The following is a 21,972-nucleotide window of genomic DNA, read 5'->3' on the forward strand; positions in this document are numbered from 1 at the left end:
TTAAAGCACTTTTCTCAATAACCTCTCCTGACTCTGCTTGCTGCACAGTGCTGCTCCCCAGCCCCAGAATGGCTGCAGCTCCTCAGGTCACCTGGTCTCTTTTTAGGAAGGACAGACTAGTTCTCCCAGAGATTTGTGTACACCAGAAGGATTATTATGATGATATGTTTATTATAGGAAGACAGGGAGCTAGCCTTGCAGTCTAGTACAGAAATAGACAAAGAATTCGGAACGTCAGATGAAGGTAAAAGCTTGGGATGATTCATGGGAGCTTGAAGCAAAATAATGTCCTTATACGAGAGTTCTGGTCTTTGTACAGCAAAAAAAATACTCCCCATCATCGAATTTCTCACTGATGCTGCCCTGTAGCCTGTTTGTGCTTGTCTCCACAGCCAAAGAACATTTGCCTCTACAAATGTGAGCAGTTGTGCTGCTCCTATATGGAGGTAGATAGCATGGGTTGTGACCTGGGATGAGGCTGTAATCATGTTATTCTTTGTGAATTTGGCCCTCAATGTTTCCTTTCTTCTGTGCCCTAGACTCCAAGTGAAAAGTGGAACATTGCTCTTTATCTATGGCTGAGGAACTGAATGTATTTTTCAGTCTGAAAGTATTTGGTTCCCAGAGTCATTATATTTCTTGCTATATGGCAGACAGGAGAAAAAGAGGAGAGGAACAATGTTCTTTATGGTCTTCATGGAGCTGATCCTTCTGCTGAGGGTCTATTTTCCAGAGTCATTGCTCCATGCCCATTTCAAAGTGTATTTTAAGCATTCCTCTGAGTAATAAAAGAAGAATGATCTCACATTGAAGGCACAGAGCAGGGACCCAGAATACTCTTCTTAAGTATGAGTTTCAAATATCCCACATGATCCCAGGCATTGGTTTTCTGGCCTGTTCAAGAAGAAAAAGAATTTGCTTACCTCACTCTTTGTCAGCCTCTTCTGAAGCCCATAGATAAAAGGTGCACGTGCAAGGTATGGTTATATTACATAAACCTGCACATTAACCTTAACACCTATTTTACAAGTCCTGTGTAAAAAAGTACTTCTAAAAGATGTTTCTTTAACTGATAAAGACAGTAGAAAGAGTATTCTGAAGTATATTACACATAAAATTGAGCTGTTAAAAAATAGACTGACTTAAAAAGTACAAACTCTATGTACCAGCTCAAACATTTATGCAAAGATCTATCAAGTGAATTTGAGCTGAACTCTTGGTACTGGAAGTGTAAAGAAAGAATCCCATTTACATGTAATAATGGCATGCCTTCAAAAAGGGCACTTTTCTCCTCTCTCTGATATCTAGATCAGGATCTGTGCTGATTCATCTGTTCTTTCTGATGTGTCCTGTAACCAGATCAAGTACAGTATCTCACCCTAAAGGAACACCATTCCTGGAGCTTATCTCCCCTTCTGGACTCAAGATGAACCTTTTAATTAGAGTATCCTCCTTTGCACTGCCTGGAAGATGAATCAGTTGTATCTAACATGTCAGGCTCCTTTCTTAAAGATTTTTTTCCTGTCTTGCTGATTAAGTGAGAGGATTGGGATCTTTAAAACAGCAAAATCCTATCATGTCATTTACAAAACAACAGCTGCCTTCAGCAGGTAGAAGAAATCCTCAAAGGCAGAAGCTTTTCTTTCAGGTACCACTTAGCCTTCATCTCTGCATTTTCTATCTTGAGGGTGCTCACTGATCTCCCTGGAGATAACACAGGTTCAAGAGTCTCAGCCTCATTGCCATCTTTCTGACCTTCCCCCCCACTAAATTATAAAAGGGGACAACTTTAAGGCTTTCTGATCAGTGTAAGTCTATGTGCTCACTGTTCTGGGGCATACATGTGCTCATCCAGACACAGCTCCAGATGTAGCAGCAGCTCCATGGAGATGCTCACAAACAGAAGAAAAACAATCTTGGTAAGCTGGAGGAATGGTCAAAAGAAAAAAATATGCCCTTCAGTAAGGATGAGGTCTAAGTGCCACTTTTGGGAATAGCCAGCAGCAGAAATGCAGAGGGGGGAGTGACAGGCCAGATTGTTGCTCTGTGGTAAATAATCTGTGCTTTATGCATATCTGACACTGATGGCAAATTAATGCCAAAGTAAAATGGAAAGTCTTCATGAAGGACATTTAACAGGAACATAATATCACAAGATATAAGAAGTAATCTAGCTTTCATCTGAAGCAGTAAAACCTCAGCTGTAGGTTAATCCTGCAGACAATATGGAAGCAAGTAGCAGGAGTGATCAGAGACCTGGGGAACCCAGCACCTCAGGAAAGGCTGCTGCTGTTTTGCTCTAGGAACCAGATATTCTCCCAGAGGCACAGCAGTGGTCCTCAAGTATGCAAAAGCTTTCTGCCAGAGGAAGGCAATTTTTAATTTTCTGTGTCCATGGAAAATAAGAAAACAAATAATGGATCTAGACCTCAGCAAGAAAGATTCAAATGAGCCATTAGAAGACAAACCTTAGAAAAGCCATAGAAAACAAACCTTTCTGTTTGGTTGGGTTTTTTTGGTTTTTTTTTTTTTTTTTTTTTGCAGAAGGGACTGTGAGGCATCTAGGAGAGTGTTGTGAGAATGTTGTAGGTTTACCAGCACTAATGGTTTTACAGAGAGACAAGACCAGTGTCTGCCGGGGTGAGCACGGGGTAAAGGGCACTGCCTCAAAGGAAGGAAGGGCAAGGAAACTCAAGGCTTCAGCATCCTATTTTAATGGTTTTTAGCTCTAGTTATGACAGAGACAAAAGCCTCAGCATTTTGTAATGGGTTGTATTTTGCAATAAAAGACAAAAATGCTTCTTGCAGCAGAGGAAGATGAGGAAGAACCTGAGATGCCTGTCGGCCCTCGACCTCGCCCGATGTCTGAGCTGCACCTCAAGGAAAAGGCTGTGCCCATGCCTGATGCCAGTGCTTTTTTCATCTTCAGTCCTAACAACAGGTACTTGAGAGATTGTTTAGCCAGAAGAAGGAGGTGAAGAGCTGGTACCCCTTTCACATTGGACACCAAAAGTGATGAGGTGCAGAGCTCCCTTTCAGCAGTTCACACCAGAGGCTTCCTCTGACCCACCTCTCCTTTAAGGCATGAAATCAATCAAACCACAACTGTAGGGAGTAAAGTATTCAATGGGAGTTCATGGCACGTGCAAGGCTGATTGAGGACACAAATCACAAAAGCTTCAGAAATAAGGGACACAGAGGCGAGTCAGTAATTGGAACTTCCTGACACATCCAGGTCCAAACTGCAGGAGAGCCATCATGCAATCAATCAAGTGGGAGGTAGAAGCTTCTTGTCCTAAGGGCTGCCCAAAATCCACTCCTAGCAGGGAGCTCATGTGTCTCTGCTCATTGCTGCACATCAAGAATGAGCAAAAAAGAAGAAATGAGAGGGAAAGGAGAATCTCTGAGAGGAGCCTAGGGAGCACAGTCCTCCTCTCCCACTTCACCCATGGGCTTCTGCAATGCAGCCTCATGTTGTCACACCTGCCTTTGCAGAAGAGATGTGCAGTACCTGTGGGTGGAGGGCTGTTAGGAGACAGGTGAGTTTATCTTTGCAAGGGCACAGCAGTGAGCTCACTGCCCAATGCTCTGTGCAGCACCACATATTCCAGTGTCCCTCCCCTCCCAAGGACTCAGCCTTCAAACACAGCCCAGAGGAAAGCAGGGCTGTTCCTGCACCACTGAATTCAGAGCCATTTTTGTCCCAGCTGAGCTTCTGCCACTCCTCCTTGGGTATGTGTAACAGGGAGGGACTGGGGATGGCTGGGGCTTGTGGACTGTAATGCTAGCTGTGCCACCCACCCCCTGTCATTTGTAGAACTAAATTAACCTCTGCAGTCATCTGTAAAATTGCTGTAATAGGGACTTGGATCCCTAACAGCCAAGAGCAGAGCTAAATAGATTAATGAAGTGCCTGTAGAATTATGCACAGAGCTATTATGGGGTTTAACTCCTCACATCCTGCTACCAATACATGGATAGTAGTGGTATAATGGTCTCCAGTAAGCAAGTTTGATGGGAGACTGCTCCTTTACCTTCTAGTTTCCCACTAAGAGCACCAAGTGGGTCTATGTTTAGCATATAACCTGCATGGCATGATGATGATGTCTCTCAGAAGTCATTTGTGCCCTATATCCATTTGGCCAGGCCTGTACTCTGTTAGCAAGGTGGATCCCTTCCAGCTGCTGTTAAGTGACACTGCAGTCCCAGCTCAGAAAGACATTGGCACCCTAAAACCTGTTTCTGCTGCCTTCCTCCTGAATGAATCATATGGTTCCATAAATGAAAGCAAGGGATATCATTCTGGGCTGGCAGGTTTCAGACCCCATGGAAATCACAAAAAGCTCTGTCAGGAGGGAGTGATTGTTCTCCATCCAAACACATGGAGTGTGAGTCCTGGGTGGAGAACCAGCATTGCCCTGCACACATTGTCCCTGTGCTGGGGCAGAGGGAAGATGCTCTGCAGGGCAATCCTCCAGGTCTGCTGGTAGAAGAGGAGGGGGGAAATGTTTCCAGGTCTTGCTGTTCTTTGAGAGATAAAGTTGTGCCTCTGCTCTCTCTTGCAGGTTTCGTGTGCACTGCCATCGCATCGTTAACGATAACATTTTCACCAACCTGATCCTGTTCTTCATCTTGCTCAGCAGCATCTCCCTGGCAGCTGAGGACCCCGTGAGACACCTCTCCTTTAGGAACCAAGTATGCTCCACATCCTCCTTCCCTCACTGGGTATTGCAAGTGTGGGACAAACTGATCATGATTTGAAGCAGGGAAAGGCTGAAGAGGCTGCATCAGAGGCTTGGGAGTGCCTGTCTTCCATGATTTCTGCCTTTTGTAGACTGTGTGTGAAATCATTAGGTTTTTTTGCAGGAAACATGAGTCAGTGCAGAATCTGGCCTCTAGTTCATTTCAGAAGTGTGTGTAGGGAAAGGAAGAACAGGAGGCTGAAGCAAAATTATTGTTCCCCAGGATTAAAGCAGTAGAAAGGAGCTTTAAAAACATTGATTGTGGATACAGATAATTCAATTTTGAGGGATTTTCAGGTTCCCTGTGGAACATTTGTTCTGCTGCCACATGCTATCTTTTAAACTAAAAAGCCCAGGGCCTGATTTTCATTTCATTCACACTGGTGTAAATCAGGAGTAATATTCCTGAGTTTGATGCTGTCACTCTGGGGGAAATTGATGTCATCATGGTTAGAATCAGACTTTTTGAACACAAGCCACAAAGCTATCATTAAAATTGAGATAACACTCAAAAAATATGCTGTGCTCCTCTCCTTACCTGCCTGGGGAGAGAAGAGGAAAGCATTCAGCACTGAGATACATTCTCACCCTCTTTCCTGACCATTCTTATTAGCCTTTTGAAATGTTCAGTGCTCCTTTAACTTTGCCAGTGGTTGTTTCCATTAGCCAGGGGTTGTTGCAGAAATGAGGAGTCAGCAGACATATGCAAGACCTCTGATTTCTGGTGTCTGCAGTGGCATTTTGGTGCCTCGATGCCTGAAGAGATTGCTAGGATTGAAAAGTGGGATGGTTTTTCCTTGTTTAATAATAAAACCTTAATTTAATGCTCCCTGAAATATCCTGGCCTGAGCATGCATTTGAACGCATATGTGCATGCAGAGAAGGTGTTAATGGAAGTCTATTCCTGAGCATATCTCAGAGTGGCTTTGCATTTTGTCCTGAAGGAGGATGCTAAATAATCCAACCTGTGCCATCAATAACCCACTTGTGCACAAATGAGGGTGCACACCGTGTAGGGATATCTGAATGCCAATATGTATTAGTGCTGCAGCCTGTCAGCTGGCAGAAGGGCTCCTGACATGCCACAGAAACTGTCACAGAGTCTGTAGCAGAGAGATTTAAATGAGAGGGAAAAAAAGAGGCAGAGCTGGTTGTCCTGGATTAAAGAGCTGAAGGTTTGAGGCAAAATGTTGTTTTGTGTATCTGAAGCCACTGGTGTTGCATGAAAATCTGTGTTTAATTTTTGCAGGTACAGATGTTTAAAATGTATCATACAAGGGGACACTGACAAGATGTTTGGGTTGTAAATGTGGCCTGGCTTGGCACTGTGACAGTAGAACAGTGAGATCCTGTCCTGCCCTGTGCCCACACGGAGGCCTGGGAGGAAAAGGAAGAAATCAAGCTGAAATCAAGCTGAAATCAAGCTGAAATCAAAGCTGCCTCTGTCTTCACTCAGCATGAGCCTGTGCTCCAGGGCTTGTGCAGACTGGGGATGCTGCTGACAGACCATCCCAGAGCAGGAAAACAGGGACAGAGAGCCCAGCAAGGGCTGGAGGAGAGGATTGGGCTCTGCTCTTTCCTGGGGCAGGCTGTGTCCTTCTGTGTCACACAGGGCTCAGGCAGAGAGTGCTTGGAGCAGCCCAGTCTGACCAAACAGCCCTTGAAGCCCAAGCAAGTGCTAAGACTGTTCTCTCCATGTTCCCCTGTTAGCACCCTAGCAAGGTGCTCATTCATTTTAATATGTTCTAGAGCAAGTTCATATTTAGATAATAACAAATATACCAGCTGATAAATGGGTCTGCCTGCACAGGAGGGGCAGTGACCATTTTCATAAGGCATGATTTCATCTTCACTAGCTGACCTTTGGGGCCACATTCACCAGTGTGTTCCAGATCCTTTGCAGGCCCCTGGTGAGGTAAAGCAGAAACAGGTACAGCTTAATCACTCACTTTAATCAAATTTGCAGCTTCTTTATGTTGGTGGAGTCATGCAAAGAAGTTAGAGAGTACCCATGAATCTGGCCTCTTGATTATAAAATTATTCCATTGATAAAATAATCAAATGTCAGGGCTTACAAAACAGCAAGGCAAAAGGATATTTCCAGTTGTAATTTATGCAAATTTATATAGATTAACATCCAAGATCTGTCCCTTTGAAGTGGCCCTTTCTTAATTCTCTAGGCTGCAAAAATTGATAGAGCCCAAGACAGCCTTGAGAAGAATCTGGGATTAAAAATTGAGCAGGGACCTGAAGAATTTTGAGTTATATGGTAGCAGTAAGTGATACATCCCCCCTATTTGACATGCAATGTCTGCAATTCAATCCAGATTTGGATTGTGCTTAAATAGTGCAATGTGAAGTAACCCTGGAGCTTGCAGTAGCTGCCCCTCTGCATACCAAGCTGTAAGAATTTAACCACCTATAAATCTGAGTGAGGATACAGGCACTGAGACACAATAAACCCCTGTTGGATAGGAGCAGGCAGTTTCCTGTTTTATGTTTATTAGTGTTTCAGCAGCAAAGGACTAAATTTCACAAATTATCAGTTTTCTGCAGCTTCCACATATTGGCCTTCTGGTTTAAAACATGACTATGGTAAAACAACAGTAAACCATGGGTATGATACTTCTGATGTTCAACATTTGTAGTGCAGATAGCACTAAAGTGGATTGGGATGTTAAAATATATTGGAAACAAAGAGAGTTTAATTCTGGCCCCATAAATCAGTGAGAAAGCTCCCATTTACTGTGGGATGCCAACAAACTGGCAGTGAAGGACATTCCTGTCCTTGATGCTGCTACTTTGAAAGCTCCTTTACACTTCTAGACTTCTCACTGCCTCCTGTGACACCACTTTTTATGGTCTGCTGTGCCTGCCCCTGGTTTCTCCACCAGGCCCAGGTTCCTGGGAATGATGAGCATTTCATCTGGCTGGTTGTTCAGGATGCAAATAGAAAGATGCAGGATCTAAGTTAGGCACCTTTAGCAAATGACCAAATTATGGTTGCAATACAAGGGCTGGGATTCTGTTCAATTGGCAGAGTCTTTGTTATTCATCCTAATCCGGTGCAATTCAGGACAGAGAAAAGAAATAGCTAGAGTATGATTTTGCAGTTTGCTTTCCTTCCTTTGAGAGAGACACAGGACAAGACTGAATGGAAGCTAATAAGAAGGAATCTCATGTTTTCCACTGAGAGACCAGGCATTCTTTGTACTCTCAGTTTGGAATCCTATTTGGGAAAACCCATGAATGTTCTTTATGAGATTTAAAAAAAAAAAAAAAAAATCCTGCAGCAACCAAAAAGTTATTTTGCTTCTATAGTGCTCATGGTATTGTAACTCAGGAAAGATTTCATGTAATGTGCTTCTTGTCCTCTGTGCCAGGACCTTCACTGCATTCAACAGGACATTGTTCCAAAGCCATTCCCTATAGAGTCGTCCTCATTCCCTCGTGGCAAGAACTCGTGCATTTGATTTTAACTGTGATTTCCCACTCAAGTGATCACTCACTGACCTACCCTCCCCACTCCTATCCCCTTTTGTTTTTACAGATTCTCTTTTATTTTGATATAGTTTTTACTGTCATTTTCACCATTGAAATTGCTCTGAAGGTAAAGTGCCCATCTTCTCTACCATTACTTGTTGCCAAGCTTTCTGGTTTTCTGCCAGTCTCTGTTGCTAACACACACGCCTGTTTGTTCCTGGGTCACGCTCAGTACCACTAACCCAACTGTGCTTATTTTTCAGATCCTAGGCAATGCAGACTATGTCTTCACTAGTATCTTTACATTAGAAATTATTCTTAAGGTAACCAATCTGAGAAATACACTTGTTTTCTTCTTTTCTTTCTCTTTCTTTCTCTTTCTTTCTTTCACTCTCCTTTTTTTTTTAACCCCGTTATTATCTCTACACAAAGGGTTGTTTTTCTTTTTTTCTTTTCATTTGAAGTTTCTGTAGTTGCTTTAAAAGTCTCCTGGGAAATTTTGCTATTCAGACTGGTAATTGAGGGCCTATAGCAAAATAATGCTTTTTAGGAGAATTGCAGTGAAAGGATGCAATGTTGGGAAATGTAAGAGAGGACCAAAAAAAAGGCCATCCCCTGACAAATTTCTCCCTCCACCCTGACCAGTCTTTCTAAAACAGGATTTTTCTGCTCTGCAAGAAACTCTGAATGCACACACCTCTTACACAGGCTACACCCAAAAAGAAGGTCTCTATTCTGCAGAAACCAGCCCAAAGGTTGGCTGATGACTTCTGTGAGCACAGCAAAGTAGGAGGCAGGGAGCACAGTGCAAAACCTCACTTTTTAGGTGTAGAGAGAGAACCAAGAGTACAAATCCCTGAGACACAAAGGACAGGAGCTGCCAATGAAAATTGCTGCATCAAAACCCAGTTTCCCATTTCCCAGGAATGTTCTCTATACCAAGGGGAATGTACAGGAGAATGGTTTAGCTTGGAAGAAAATAAAAATAGGCTGCCTTGTTCTTAACTCTAATTTTCTCAAATTGGTAGGCTAATAATTTAAATAACAGTAATTGAGCAAAGTTCTGGCTTTCTAAATGCTAGGTTCACTTGGCAGCTGTTGTTTTTTTTTTTCTCAGCAAGCTAGTTCTAAGTGCTGGCAGGCAGTGCCTTAGAGTTGCTCAAATTTTCAGCTCAAGACCCTAATAACAGTATCTATATGGAAGGCTGGCAAGCAGGGTGGCCCCTGCATATTTTTATGGAGAAACGTGCTTTTTTTGATATGACTTGGAATTACCAAAGCCATAATGTTCTCCAGGGAGATGTACACATTCTGCCTGTGTGCTGTTTGCATCTGTATTTACACAATAAATCTGAATGTGCACAGATCACATGGCAGATCCAAAAGGCCTGTCACAAAAAGGAAAATATCCATATGTTTAAAAATTACATGATAGTTCAAGGTTACCTGTTTGGACTCACAATTACTAATTCTGCTTCTCTAAAGGAAGGGGTAACACTCCTAATGACTTCAGTGGAAGCAGAACTTAACCCAGCCTGGGCCTTCCCAAGGTCCTCCTGTCAACTTCAGTGATTTATGACAACATCCCTGGATATTCTCTAAGTCCAAGTGGGAGAATAGAGCAAGGACCATAAGTTTAAGTCACTAGGAGCTTGGTTTCTCAGTGCATGTTTCTCTGCTGCCTTTACTGAGCACATTGTTTTGCAAAATAGCAAAGTTAATGTAGGAGGTGAAAACAAAAGAATGAATGGCCATGGGATGTTCAAGGCTGTAGAGGAACAAACTTCATCTGCCCCCATGTTGCTTATAAAACACCTGCATTGTGGTGGATGTTGGCAAGGTGACTGCCAAGGATTTTTATCTGGCATCCTAAAAGGCTGTCACTTGTTTTATGCCCCAGGTGAGAGGCAGATACAGATTATACACTCCCTGAGAGTCTCTTCTGAGATGACAAAATCCTTCAATAGGCTTGAGAGGACCACAGTTTGTACTGAACTTAAACTCAGCAGAGCTTCCCCTCCTGATTTCAATGGTGTCTTTCTTTCAAGATTGCCATACAAAATCTAACCAGTAAAGGGCATCTTTACCACCTTTGTTATGGCAAGAACCCCTCCTCCCTTCCCCAACTGAATGTGTCTACAAGTATAAATTCTAAGCCAAGACCAGAGTTTATACTTCCTCCCCCTCTAATTTCTGTCTGATTGATAGTCAGTTCCCTGATGTCATGGATGTTTGGTGAAGAAAATAATCCAATATGCCATGTGCCCTTCCACCTTGCTCTGAATAAAGTTGTCACAGGCTGGAAATTTCCAGCCAATATGCCATCCTGAGCTACTGGTGGGAGTCAGAAAACTCCAGTTTGACTTTCCAGTTCACACTTCTCAGCTGCAAGTCTGGCTACAGCTCAGTCTCATGGTGTCTACCTCGGGTTACTTTAGACACCTAACTTAGATGAGATTCAGAGGACCAAACTTAGAAGCCTTTATTCCTGGATGGGAATGAGAATTCCTCATGAAGGAACATTAGCACTTGTGGGGATGGGGTTTCTTCAAAGCAGCTACATTAGATCACTCACCAAATCTAAGGTAGGTGGTACAACTACCCCAACAGCTCACCCTCTTTAACTGTGCCAGGCTCATTAGTCAGTAAGAGAACTCTGTCACTCAATCCAGCTCTGGAGCTGTGACATCCTCCTCAAAGCCAGCAGGCTTTCAATACCCCATCACACCCAGGCAGGGCAGAGCCTCCCTTGCAAAATATGTATTTTCCCTCCCTCTGCCCAGTGATGTTGATAATGATTACCTCCACAAAGAAACTACCCTTTTCAAAGGAATACAGCCTGGGCTTTGCAAGGAAAACTAAAGGGAAAACACAACTACATCTAGAGTAAAAATTAATAGGAAAAGGGATGTGAGATTGAGCTGAACAGAAGGACCAGCTGAAGAGAGAAGGAATTCCTCCTGTTGTTTCAGTTCAGCTCTAAAGTATCTTGTCCCTGAGGGATTCTGTTCTTCTTTCATGAAGGGAAGAGCAGTCAACTGTCCACTGCAGCTGGTCTAAGTACTGAAAAGTATTACAGAAGAGCCCATTTTATTTTGTATTTTCTATTCAATTTTGCTAGAGAGGCCTTTATATAACACAAGTATCCTTTGTCACTGAAGAAAAAGGGAAAAGCATATGATTGCAAAGAGTAGTTTTTGCAAACAGTCATTCTGCTGCTTTGCTAATTCTAAATGTCATGTACCCAGTGCACTTGAGGTGCATCTTTTCCTTGCTTTCTTTAGTTAGGCCTTTCACAGTTATCTTGCTGTCTTTTTCACTCTCTTTTCTTTCCTTTGGGGTCTGGGGGTAAATTGTCTGCCAACAATAGAAATACTGCCCCCTCCCCAGTTATCCACTCTGAGCATAGCCAGGTGGGTTTGGCTCCTGAGCAGCTGCTGATGGCAAAGTGTGTTTGTGTCTCCGTGTGCTCCCTGCAGATGACTGCCTACGGGGCTTTCCTCCACAAGGGCTCCTTCTGCAGGAACTATTTCAACATCTTGGACCTGCTGGTGGTCAGCGTTTCTCTCATCTCCTTTGGGATCCAGTGAGTGAGCTATTTCCAGCTGGCTGGTTTTGGGGGGGATTGTAGGGCTGGGCTGGGAGAGATGGCTCAGGTTCGTTGTTTTATCTGGGTAAGATTTTTCTCATGAGCCTGTTGGGGTATTCATGAGGTGTTTTTCTCAGATGGTTCAAGGCCATTAAAATTCATCCTCAGGAGAAGAGGTAGTAACTGGCAAATGCTACTCTGGTGACGTGGAGGTGGGAATCTTTCAAAAAGAGCAAATGAGAACAAAAAATGGGTGTATTTGGAATCGTGACACTTAGCTTTGTTCCAAGGCTTTTGTTTCACTGAATCAGTTCAGGACAGTTCAGTGACTTACAGTTGCCTCCTAGACTTTTCATAACCTCTGGAAAAAGGTTGATAATGTTTTCCTACTTCCTAAGATGCTGTGAGTCTTAGTCAATGGAAGGCCATCAAGCACTTGAAGAGTTTTGTAAGACTCTTCAGAGTGGTAGTGGCTGTTCTGTCATGCTCTTTTCCTTTAGTTCAGCTGTTAATTTACTTAGCAGTATATAGATTTACTTGACTATGTGTTGGGTAGGAAGTTCCCCTTTTAGTTTCATATCTGGTAAGAAACAAGCTCCCAGTTGTTACCATCATAGGTTAGCAGCTCACATAAGTTGCACACTAAGTCAAGTAGGACAATTTGTAGGGTCCATTGGACTTTCAGTCGCAGTCTTAAGAATAGCACAGTTCTTGTTTTGACCTTTCTTTCTTACAGACCTAAGTCAGACTCTTGGTGTGTTAACATTAAAACTGTTCCCAAAATCAGTAGGAGAACATGATGTCATTGAGCACGAGGAAGATTCTCAGTCAGGGTTTAGTCTTGGAAGGCTCAGAGAGTTCTGCTGCAGTAGTTGTGTTCAGTACTTAAAAGTGAGCACATAAGTCATCCTGGTCAATTCAGTTGGAGCTTTCACATCCTTAAATTTATGTACACACTTAAATGATTTGTGGGTTCAGGGGTCAGACACACTGTAGGATCAAACTGCAGGTGGATAGTCTACCTTTAATGCTAGAGTGTCCTGGACTTTTCACTCTTCTACAAATATTTCAGTGGAGTGCTTCTCTGAGCCTTATCTGAAAATGCCTTGGTAATGACTACATCTTGGCACAATTTCTATATTATAGATATCTACAGAATCTGTTTGCCCTTCTCTAAAAATACACCTTGTCCATGTTCCATTCCCCCTCCATTAATACAGCAGAGATGATGAAATCAGAACAAGAAACCAGACCTCTGAAGAAAACATCAGAAACTGGTTTCCTTACCCCTGAAGTACCATGGCAGAGTTGAATAAACACCTTATGCAGTCTCAGGCTGTGCAGAATTTCAAAGGTCTGTCCTTGCTGCACACTCCCCATGTTGCTGTATCTCTCAAACCTTGCAATACTTTCCTCCAGGTCCAGTGCCATCAACGTGGTGAAGATCCTTCGTGTTCTGCGGGTCCTCAGGCCACTGAGGGCCATCAACAGAGCCAAAGGACTAAAGGTTAGAAAAGTCCCAGTGCATTCTATGAACTGTAAATTCAGTTTTTTTCAGGCTTTTGCAGTGGTTCAAGTAATGTTTCAGCAGAATCACAGTATGGTTGAGGTTGGAAGGGTCCTGCTCAAGCCAGGCCACTGAGAGCAGGTTGCCCAGGCTTTAGAGTACCTCCAAGGAGAGAAACTCCACAACCTCTCTGGATGACCTGTTCTAATGCTCAGTCACCCTGACAGTAGAAGTGCTTCTCAATGTTCAGATAAACCTACCCTGTTTCAATTTGTGCCCCTTGTCCTGTCAGTGGGAACCAGTGAAAAGAGCCTGGCTCTGGCTCCTCTGCATCCTCCCTTCAGCCATTAATATACATTGAGCAGATTCCCCTGAGCCTCCTCTCAGATGAACAGACCCAGCTCTCTCAGCCTCTTCTTGTGGAAGAGATGCTCCAATCCCTTAAATCATCTTTGTGGCTCTTTGCTGGACTGGACTTCCTCCAGTACGTCCACAGTTCTCTTGTGCTGAGGAGCCACAGCTAGACCCAGTACAACAGGCATAGACTCACCAGTACTGAGTAAAGGGGAGGAATCACCTCCTTCAACTTGTTAAAATCTTGCCTAATGCAGCCCAGGAGAGCATTTGCCATCTTTGTAGTGAAGGCTCATATTCAACTTTGTGTCCACCAGGATTGCCAGCTCCTTTTCTGACAAGCTGCTTTTCAGCTGAATGGCCCCATCAGCCCAGAGGTGAAATGATGTGGTTTTCAAGGGTTACAGATGGGCCAACAACCCTAAGCAGAACCTTTCTGTATTAGATAAACGTCCTCCTGTGTGCTGGTGGGTGCCCATTTATGCAGGAAATTTCAGAGAGCTGAGTTTTGGTATTTTCTTACCCCTTTCTGTGTGCTTCTGAAAATACAGCAAGGAATGAAATAAATTGTGCCCTTTCCTGAGACATTACTTGGGTAATGGATACTGCTTAAATATTTTTTTCTTATTATTTTTATTTTTATTCTTGGGCTTCTCCTTCAGCCAGAACATTTGAGAACAATCCCACAAGTGACTTTTGTTCCTCTCTCCCATTTGCAGCACGTGGTGCAGTGCGTGTTTGTCGCCATCCGAACCATTGGGAACATTGTGATTGTCACCACTTTGCTGCAGTTCATGTTTGCCTGCATTGGAGTTCAGCTGTTTAAGGTATAACCATTGGACCCATTCCTTCATCCACTACATTGGGCTGTGTTCAAGGATGGGGAGAAAAACAGCATAAAAAGCCTGAGGAAGGGAAAATGGGGTCTGTTGTGTGTAACAGGCAAGACATTTGGGGCACTGACAGTGTTACCTGGGCTTCTGCTGCCTGAGCCAGGCATATGCAGAACTCTTGCCCCATCATCTGTGATCAGAAGAAATGATCAGTAATGTTGTTCTTCCCTAAACAGCTTTACATTGGTATGATATGGCAGTGGGAAGGTGAAGGGGGCTGCCCAAAAAGATTGGTCCCTGCAGGTTCTCTACCTCCCATCATGCAGAGGAAGGGGACCATGGGGGGTTGTTCATTCCCTTCTTTATGTCTGCTTTTATCTTCTTGCCTTTCACCACCCTCCTGACAAATGTTGAGGACATACACATTTGTGGTATTTGTGAGGTGCCCCGGACAGAGGAGGAATTGAGAATCTCTCTCCATGTTCTTAGAAGGCTTTGCTTCTATTCTATTCTATTCTATTCTATTCTATTCTATTCTATTCTATTCTATTCTATTCTATTCTATTCTATTCTATTCTATTCTATTCTATTCTATTTCTTCTCTACTCTACCCTACACTACCCTACCCTACACTACACAGAAAGGATACAACCAGAAGGCTACAAAGAATGATAATCAAAATTTATGACTTCCAGAGTCAAAACACAGCCTGACTGTGATTGGTCATTAAGTTAAAACATATCACATGAAACCAATCAAACAATGGCCAGTTGGTAAACAATGTCCAAACCACATTCCAAAGCAACAAAACACAGGAGAAGTGAATCAGATAATTATTGTTTTCATTTTTCTCTGAGGCTTCTCAGCTTCCCAGGAGAAGAAATCCTGGCAAAGGGATTTTTCCACAAAATATGATGGTGACAGACATTAAAGTACTCTACAAGCAGAAGCTTCATTCCTCTTTCTTGCTTTCCTAGGGCAAGCTGTACAGCTGCACTGACAGCTCCAAGCAGACAGAAGCAGAGTGCAGGTGGGTCTGAGCTTTTCCAATCCCTGCCCCGGCCGCTGGCAGTGCCTGGCAGTGCAGGTGTGCCATGTTGTGTCTGCCCTCTCCCCCCACAGAGGGTACTTCATCACCTACAAGGATGGGGAGGTCAGCCAGCCCATGATACAGCCCCGCAGCTGGGAGAACAGCAAGTTTGACTTCGACAACGTCCTGACTGCCATGATGGCCCTCTTCACTGTCTCCACCTTTGAGGGCTGGCCAGAGTGAGTGTTTCTGGGACCAGTGCAACACAAGCAATGCCCTCATTCATTTCAAAAGAGAAAATTCAAAGGCAGAGCACAGTCTTTCCCTTTCTAAGTATTTAAAGAAGTCCAGAGCTTTAAATATAGCAATAGTAGCAGTGCAGTATTATGTACTTTGTAAATTCCTCAGGGCCTGCAGGGATTTCTGTTACTATACTTGTAAACAGTGTAAAGCACTTTCTCTAGTTCTTAAAAGATGATTTTCATTAGTAGCAGTGATACCAGTACTTGTTACCATTATTATGTGTATAAATGAATGCAAAATGCATATCAGGTCCTTTCCAGCATTGCCAGGTTTCAGTCTCCCTGTGGAGCCAGCAGGGCAGTGTGAAACACTTCCTCTGCAGTACTAGCACACATGGGGTGTTTGTCCAGACCCTGCTGTCTGTGCCACCTGAGCTGGGGACTCCCACAGAGTCACTCAGGGAGTGACTGGACATGCAGGGGGCTGACCCTGACCTGCGTCACCAGGTGATGCCAACAGTAGTATTAAGAACTGTTGACTCCTGGGATCCCCTTTTCTCACAGAACTCAGTTCCCAATAACTCTGTTGGGACTCTCCTGTCTTTTGTTAACTGAAGAGCAGGATTTTGTTCAGCTATGAAGACATTTCACCCTTGAACAGGTTCAAATGTAGAATTAGTAAGAGCCAGGTCTCCTTTGCAAACTTTGCACTCAGATCAGTGCAAGTCTGCACATCTCTGAGCAAATTAATTTCAATACAAGTGGAAGAAAATCACAGAGTTAAACTTTATAACATCACCTATAAGGCCTCAAGGCAGCTGCAGATTTTCTCTGCATTTGGCTCCTGTTTGCTTTCAGGTTGCTGTATAGGTCCATTGATTCCCACATGGAGGATGTGGGACCCATCTATAATCACAGGGTTGAGATCTCCATCTTCTTTATTATCTACATCATCATCATTGCTTTCTTCATGATGAACATCTTCGTTGGTTTCGTCATCGTCACATTTCAGGAACAAGGAGAACAAGAGTACAAGAACTGTGAGCTGGACAAAAACCAGGTAATTTACAACAACCTGCTGTCAACAAAGGTAGAAAATGCATTGAGAATAAGCTTTTAATAGATAAATGCATACAGAGAGGAAAATGTTAAGCTTGGCAGCAGATGCACACAGAGAGGAAAACATTTAGCTTGCCAATAAGATAGAACTGTAAGCTGGCTTTGCTGACATCTTTTAGGAGCCAGGTAGAAAAAATATCTTGCTCTAAGATTTGCTCAAGGGACAATTACTTAAAAATGTTTGCTGTACCATTTGTTTCACTGAGATTAGATGAACACAACAGCAGTGTCTGGCCAAAGTAAATGGCCAAAGTAATTGCATGTAGAAGAACTCTTTAACAGGTAGAATGTGCACATTCACATTGTGACCTAACAGAAATTCTTCTACTAAGCTTTTTCATTTCAGAAAAAAAACTTGAAACATATTGTATTTTTAATTACATTTGAAGGTAGCTGACCACCCTGATATTTTGGGTTTGAGTTTTAAATGTCCCCTGCCTCTCCCACAGCGCCAGTGTGTAGAGTATGCCCTGAAAGCCCGGCCCCTGCGGAGATACATCCCTAAAAACCAGTACCAGTACAAAGTTTGGTATGTGGTCAACTCCACCTATTTTGAATACCTGATGTTCGTTCTGATCCTGCTGAACACCATCTGCCTGGCCATGCAAGTAAGTGAGCAAGCAGAAAACCTCTAGGTGATGAAGTTGTAGACTTTGTTGGGGAAAATGCACAAATGGCTGAGGTTGAGATCTACTTTCACCTTCACACCATGTGTTGAGGGAGAGGGACAAGCACATAAAAAAAACCCCTTGTACCCTGTTCACTTCTGATGACATGTAGTTGAAATATGGAATCTAACTCTCCCTCTTCCTGCTTATATCTGACACTTACAACAATTCTGTTTTAACTTCTTAAAAATAAACAAATTTCTCCTTTCTAAACAGAGTCCTGCAAGTACTAGAGCCTTTCAAGAAAAATGTTGAAAATGTCTCAACACTGTATTTTTCTCAGCCTTTCATTCAGCTGCAGCTGAATTGTTTTATCTGAAACTGCTTCGAATAAATCACCCTGTGCCAATACAAGTCATGAAAATCCATCCCAACTGCTTGAAGTTTATTAAAGTTAAGCAACTACAAATGGGGTCTTGTAACATGAACTGGAAAGTGACCTTAGAATAAGGCAGTGCAATGAGTTCAAGTATCATGATCTGGAAACAGGGGTATGAAAAGTGAGGTGGCAACACTTGCAGAAAATACTGCTTGAATTAATCAATAGAAGATGGAGAGTAACTTCATAAGATCTTAATAAAGTTAAGTAAATGGGCAGCATGATTGCAAATTTAATTCAGAGTTGACAAATGCAAGATAATGCATATGGGAAAGATTTTATTTGAGCTGATCATGTACTTTGTAGAATCCTGAATTTAGTGTAATTACTTGGGGAGTGGTTTGTTATCATTATGAGGACAGCTCAGTGAAACCCCTGTTCTCTGTGCAGTCACAATCAAACAAAAAAATAATCCAAGTGTGAGGGAAGGCTGAGAAAAAACACAATTGAAGATTGTATTGCAACATTGTGCAAATTTATAATGAGCCCTGAATTGAAATGATAAGTATGATTTTGGTAGCCACTCCTCAAAAAGATTCTTCTAAAAAGAGGAGATCAAGAGCCAGGTGACAAAAATGGATAGAGGCATTATGAATGCTTCTGTATGAAGGGAAATGGGAATTCCTAATTGAAAAAATGAAACATGCTGGGGTCTTCCTTAGAGAACCTTGGCATGAAGGGAGACTGGGAGGGGTCCTGTGTATTCCTGACTGCTGGCACATCCTATCCTCACACTCCTGCTGGGATGCTCTTTTTCAGCACTATGGTCAGAGCTGCATGTTCAAGGAAGCCATGAACATCCTCAACATGCTCTTCACTGGGCTCTTCACTGTGGAGATGGTCCTGAAATTAATTGCCTTCAAACCCAAGGTAGGTGCAGGAGGAGTAGATTTCCCTGGCCTCTGTGTGTGTGTGCATGTGTGCGGGGCAGCTGTGAGGAGAAGGAGGAGGTGAAACTTTCTCATCTATTACCCCACCAAGAACTGAGCTGGACAGTTGCTCTCTGGATTGGAGTCTCACTTATATTTAATAACATTTTTGCTGGAGAGTAGACACACTTTAAAAAAAAAAAAAAAACTAAAAAAAGTGAAAAAAGGCTACACCTACTAATAGAGCTGGTTCCTGGTTTTCATTAAGTTATCACAGTGACACTCTGCTAAGGCTGTAACATGTCTTCCCTTCTGAATGTTATTCTAATGCTCTCTCTCTGACTTTCCATATATAATTTAAAAATAGCATCTCATGATTAGTCTCCTGACCCAAGTGAAGTTAATCAAGCATGACTCATTTTGAGTTATGAGCTTTGGAAAAAAATGTTTCTTCTGGGAGGGCTACATCTTGGTGATGGTTTGGATTGCTCTGGTTTTGAATTTAAGACTTCATTGATATTATTCAGTACCCCAGCAGATCCTGTCTGAAAGTATTGTCCTGTGCATTGGGCCATGATATTATGCTAGTTTAGCTGCACTGTGGGGTATGATTAGAACCTCCAAGCTCTTCTAGTTAAGTTCTCACAGCTGCTGCAGGACAAGGGCAAAGATCCTGACCTCACAGAATTACCCAAGACTTTCTTCTGGAGGGGTTTAAATTCAGTGATGTGTCACAAAAAGTTGAATCCAGATACCTAAATATAGGTCCCTCATGTAATTTCATATCTTCAGTGGTACCTTGAAACATGGGGTTGTATCTTGAAGGATGCTTTGAAACATTGTGGAGATGGTCAAGATGCTCTCTGAAGCATCAGTTATGAATTGGTGAAAATGAGAATATTTATGTCTGGCAGTCATGCTTGTCCTTCATGCTAAAGTTAGGGGATGAGTGAACTTAGCTCCTCCCAGGTGTAATCTAACATCTTCCTCATCCTCACTTCAGAAACTTTGCTCTCCATTTCTACTGAATTTGGCCTTATTTTTTTCTTTTCAACGCCATGGTGACTTTATTCCCACCCAGCTTCTCTCTTTCTTCCACACTTTCTAGGACTTCTTCTTGTAATAGTCACAGTTTTATTTTTCACCCAAGCCCAATGTCACTATCCTATCTTGGATGTAGTTCTCTTGAAATTTAGGAGCATCTTGGCAGTCCTGTTGAAGACTGAGTTTTGGATTTTTTTTGTGAGATCCCAAACACTGTCTTGAGAAATTTAGAAGCATCATTATCTGTTTCAGCAGAGATTTTAATTTTCAGCAGAGATCTACCTTTGATTTTTGAGACTTCACCCTGTCTATTAGTGAGCAAATTTTCTGTCATTCATAAAAGTTTTATCTGCACACCATGTACCCAGAAGTGCATCTCACAGGCTTTATAATGTTCTTCTGATTTTGCAGTTCTGCTTCACAGGAGAGTCTTAAATTTCAAGAAGATGAGAATCTCAGCAGAATTTGGTTCAAAACATTTAGGAGAGAATTTCAGCCAGGTCAAATACTGAATTCTGTACATATACAAGGCAGGCTTTACCTGACATGGTTGCTTCCAACAGTAAGGAAATGGCATTGATGATAGTGGAAGTCCTTTCAACTTCCTGTGGTTTACTTTCCTCTGTTCAATCTCCTTTTCAAGTTTTCCTGCACAAAGAAATACTAAAAAAAAAATCAGCTGAGGGTAAGTAAGTATCTGTGGATGGCAAAACATTGAAACAGATTTCCTAAAGTAATTGTGGAATCTTTATAGTTTGAGGATTTAGAATTAAGTTGGGGCAATCTTTAAATCAAGAGAGTTTAGGAATCAATGATCTGTCTTGAGACAGGCAAATGGAATAGACCACAGGGCCCCCCTCCGCCCAATTTTCCATGATTCTGTAATCCCCAAACCAAATCCCCAGCTGCTAAACTATAGTAAAAGGGAGAGTTTATCACAAGAATAATAGAGTCTTAATGAAGTCTTTCAAGCTAGGACTCAGGCAACAACCTCAGTGAAAAAATAGCCAGCACTAACAACAAATGTTTCAAATCCTGGTCTGGCCTGTATGCCAAAGATGGTACTAACTCATACCTCTGTTTTAATTAAATACCTTAATGAAAGAAACCCCAACTTTTTAAAAATTGAAGCAAAGGATTACAGGGAAGAAAAACAGGACTGGCCTTGTGAAAACAGCTAACACAGCAAAAAGACTTTCCTCCTGCAGCATATTCACACTGAATTATGTTAAGTACCAGTTCAGTGACTCGGGTTTGGAAACACCAAATTCCTTGTGTAACTTGTCATTGCTATGTACAAGGATTTGGCTGCAGCCTTCATTCCCTGCTCTCCAAAGAAGGCAACCCCTTCTCCCACATGACCACTGGGACTGATGTGGACCAGCACTGGTGAGCACTGTCTGCTTCTCTTCAGGTTGCACAGCAGTACTGCAGATGAACTTCCCTAGAATGTGATCTGAAGTGGGAGTTTCCAGCTTGGAGAAAGTACTTACCTCCATCTTCTGCTTGGCTAGACCTTGTAGCCAAACTACATTTGCAGATGGAAGTTGTCCCCAGGAACACCAGCTGGGAAATACTAAAAGCATTTCTTTGTCACCTGGGAGAACATCATTACCTGTGCCCTCTATCCAACCAAGTACCCCAGAAAATAAATGAGATGCTGAGTGTTATTAGTGTTTCCCAGATGGGAAATGGCAAGATTAAATGCTCATCTCTGCTGCAGAAAGATTTGTCTGTCATTTCCTGAGCAGTAAAACACAAACCAGCCTTTGTTTAAGCTGCTTTGTCTCATTTTGAATTTTTGCCCAAACATCACTCTTTTCTGTGAGAAGAATACCCTAAAATAAAAGAGCTGTAAGCTTTATGACTGACAACAAGAAAGGAGGAAACTTGGTTAGCTGAAGGTGTTGTGTTCTGATGACAAGCCCTAGGAGAATGTTGCAGAACAGAACTGAGCACAGAATTGAAGCTGGCAACATTCAGTCTGTTTTCTTCCTTTTTTGGATGCTTAACCCAGTCGTGGATACAGCAGCTTAACCTTCAACTGCAGCAAGACAAGCAGCAACTGAGCTGTGGCTCTGAAGCAGCCACCACAGAGCTCTCCCTTGCACAG

The 21,972-nt window shown here is 42.6% G+C and overlaps 1 protein-coding gene across 4 annotated transcripts in view; it reads left to right on the top strand.

Moving 5' to 3' along the window:
* Window positions 1–21,972, top strand: part of CACNA1C (calcium voltage-gated channel subunit alpha1 C) — a 458,270-nt gene that overhangs the window by 364,552 nt on the left and 71,746 nt on the right. For all 4 annotated transcript variants that reach the window (XM_050984223.1, XM_018919792.3, XM_050984221.1 and 1 more), the window contains 11 exons: window positions 2,809–2,941; window positions 4,566–4,695; window positions 8,293–8,352; window positions 11,705–11,811; window positions 13,234–13,321; window positions 14,395–14,502; window positions 15,486–15,538; window positions 15,631–15,777; window positions 16,639–16,840; window positions 17,349–17,507; window positions 18,706–18,816. In XM_050984223.1, coding sequence (XP_050840180.1) covers window positions 2,809–2,941; window positions 4,566–4,695; window positions 8,293–8,352; window positions 11,705–11,811; window positions 13,234–13,321; window positions 14,395–14,502; window positions 15,486–15,538; window positions 15,631–15,777; window positions 16,639–16,840; window positions 17,349–17,507; window positions 18,706–18,816 — 1,298 coding nt within the window. The remainder of the gene's footprint in view (window positions 1–2,808; window positions 2,942–4,565; window positions 4,696–8,292; window positions 8,353–11,704; window positions 11,812–13,233; window positions 13,322–14,394; window positions 14,503–15,485; window positions 15,539–15,630; window positions 15,778–16,638; window positions 16,841–17,348; window positions 17,508–18,705; window positions 18,817–21,972) is intronic.

This window comes from Serinus canaria, chromosome 1A (assembly GCF_022539315.1).
Source record: "Serinus canaria isolate serCan28SL12 chromosome 1A, serCan2020, whole genome shotgun sequence".
NCBI classification, from domain to species: Eukaryota; Metazoa; Chordata; class Aves; order Passeriformes; family Fringillidae; genus Serinus; species Serinus canaria.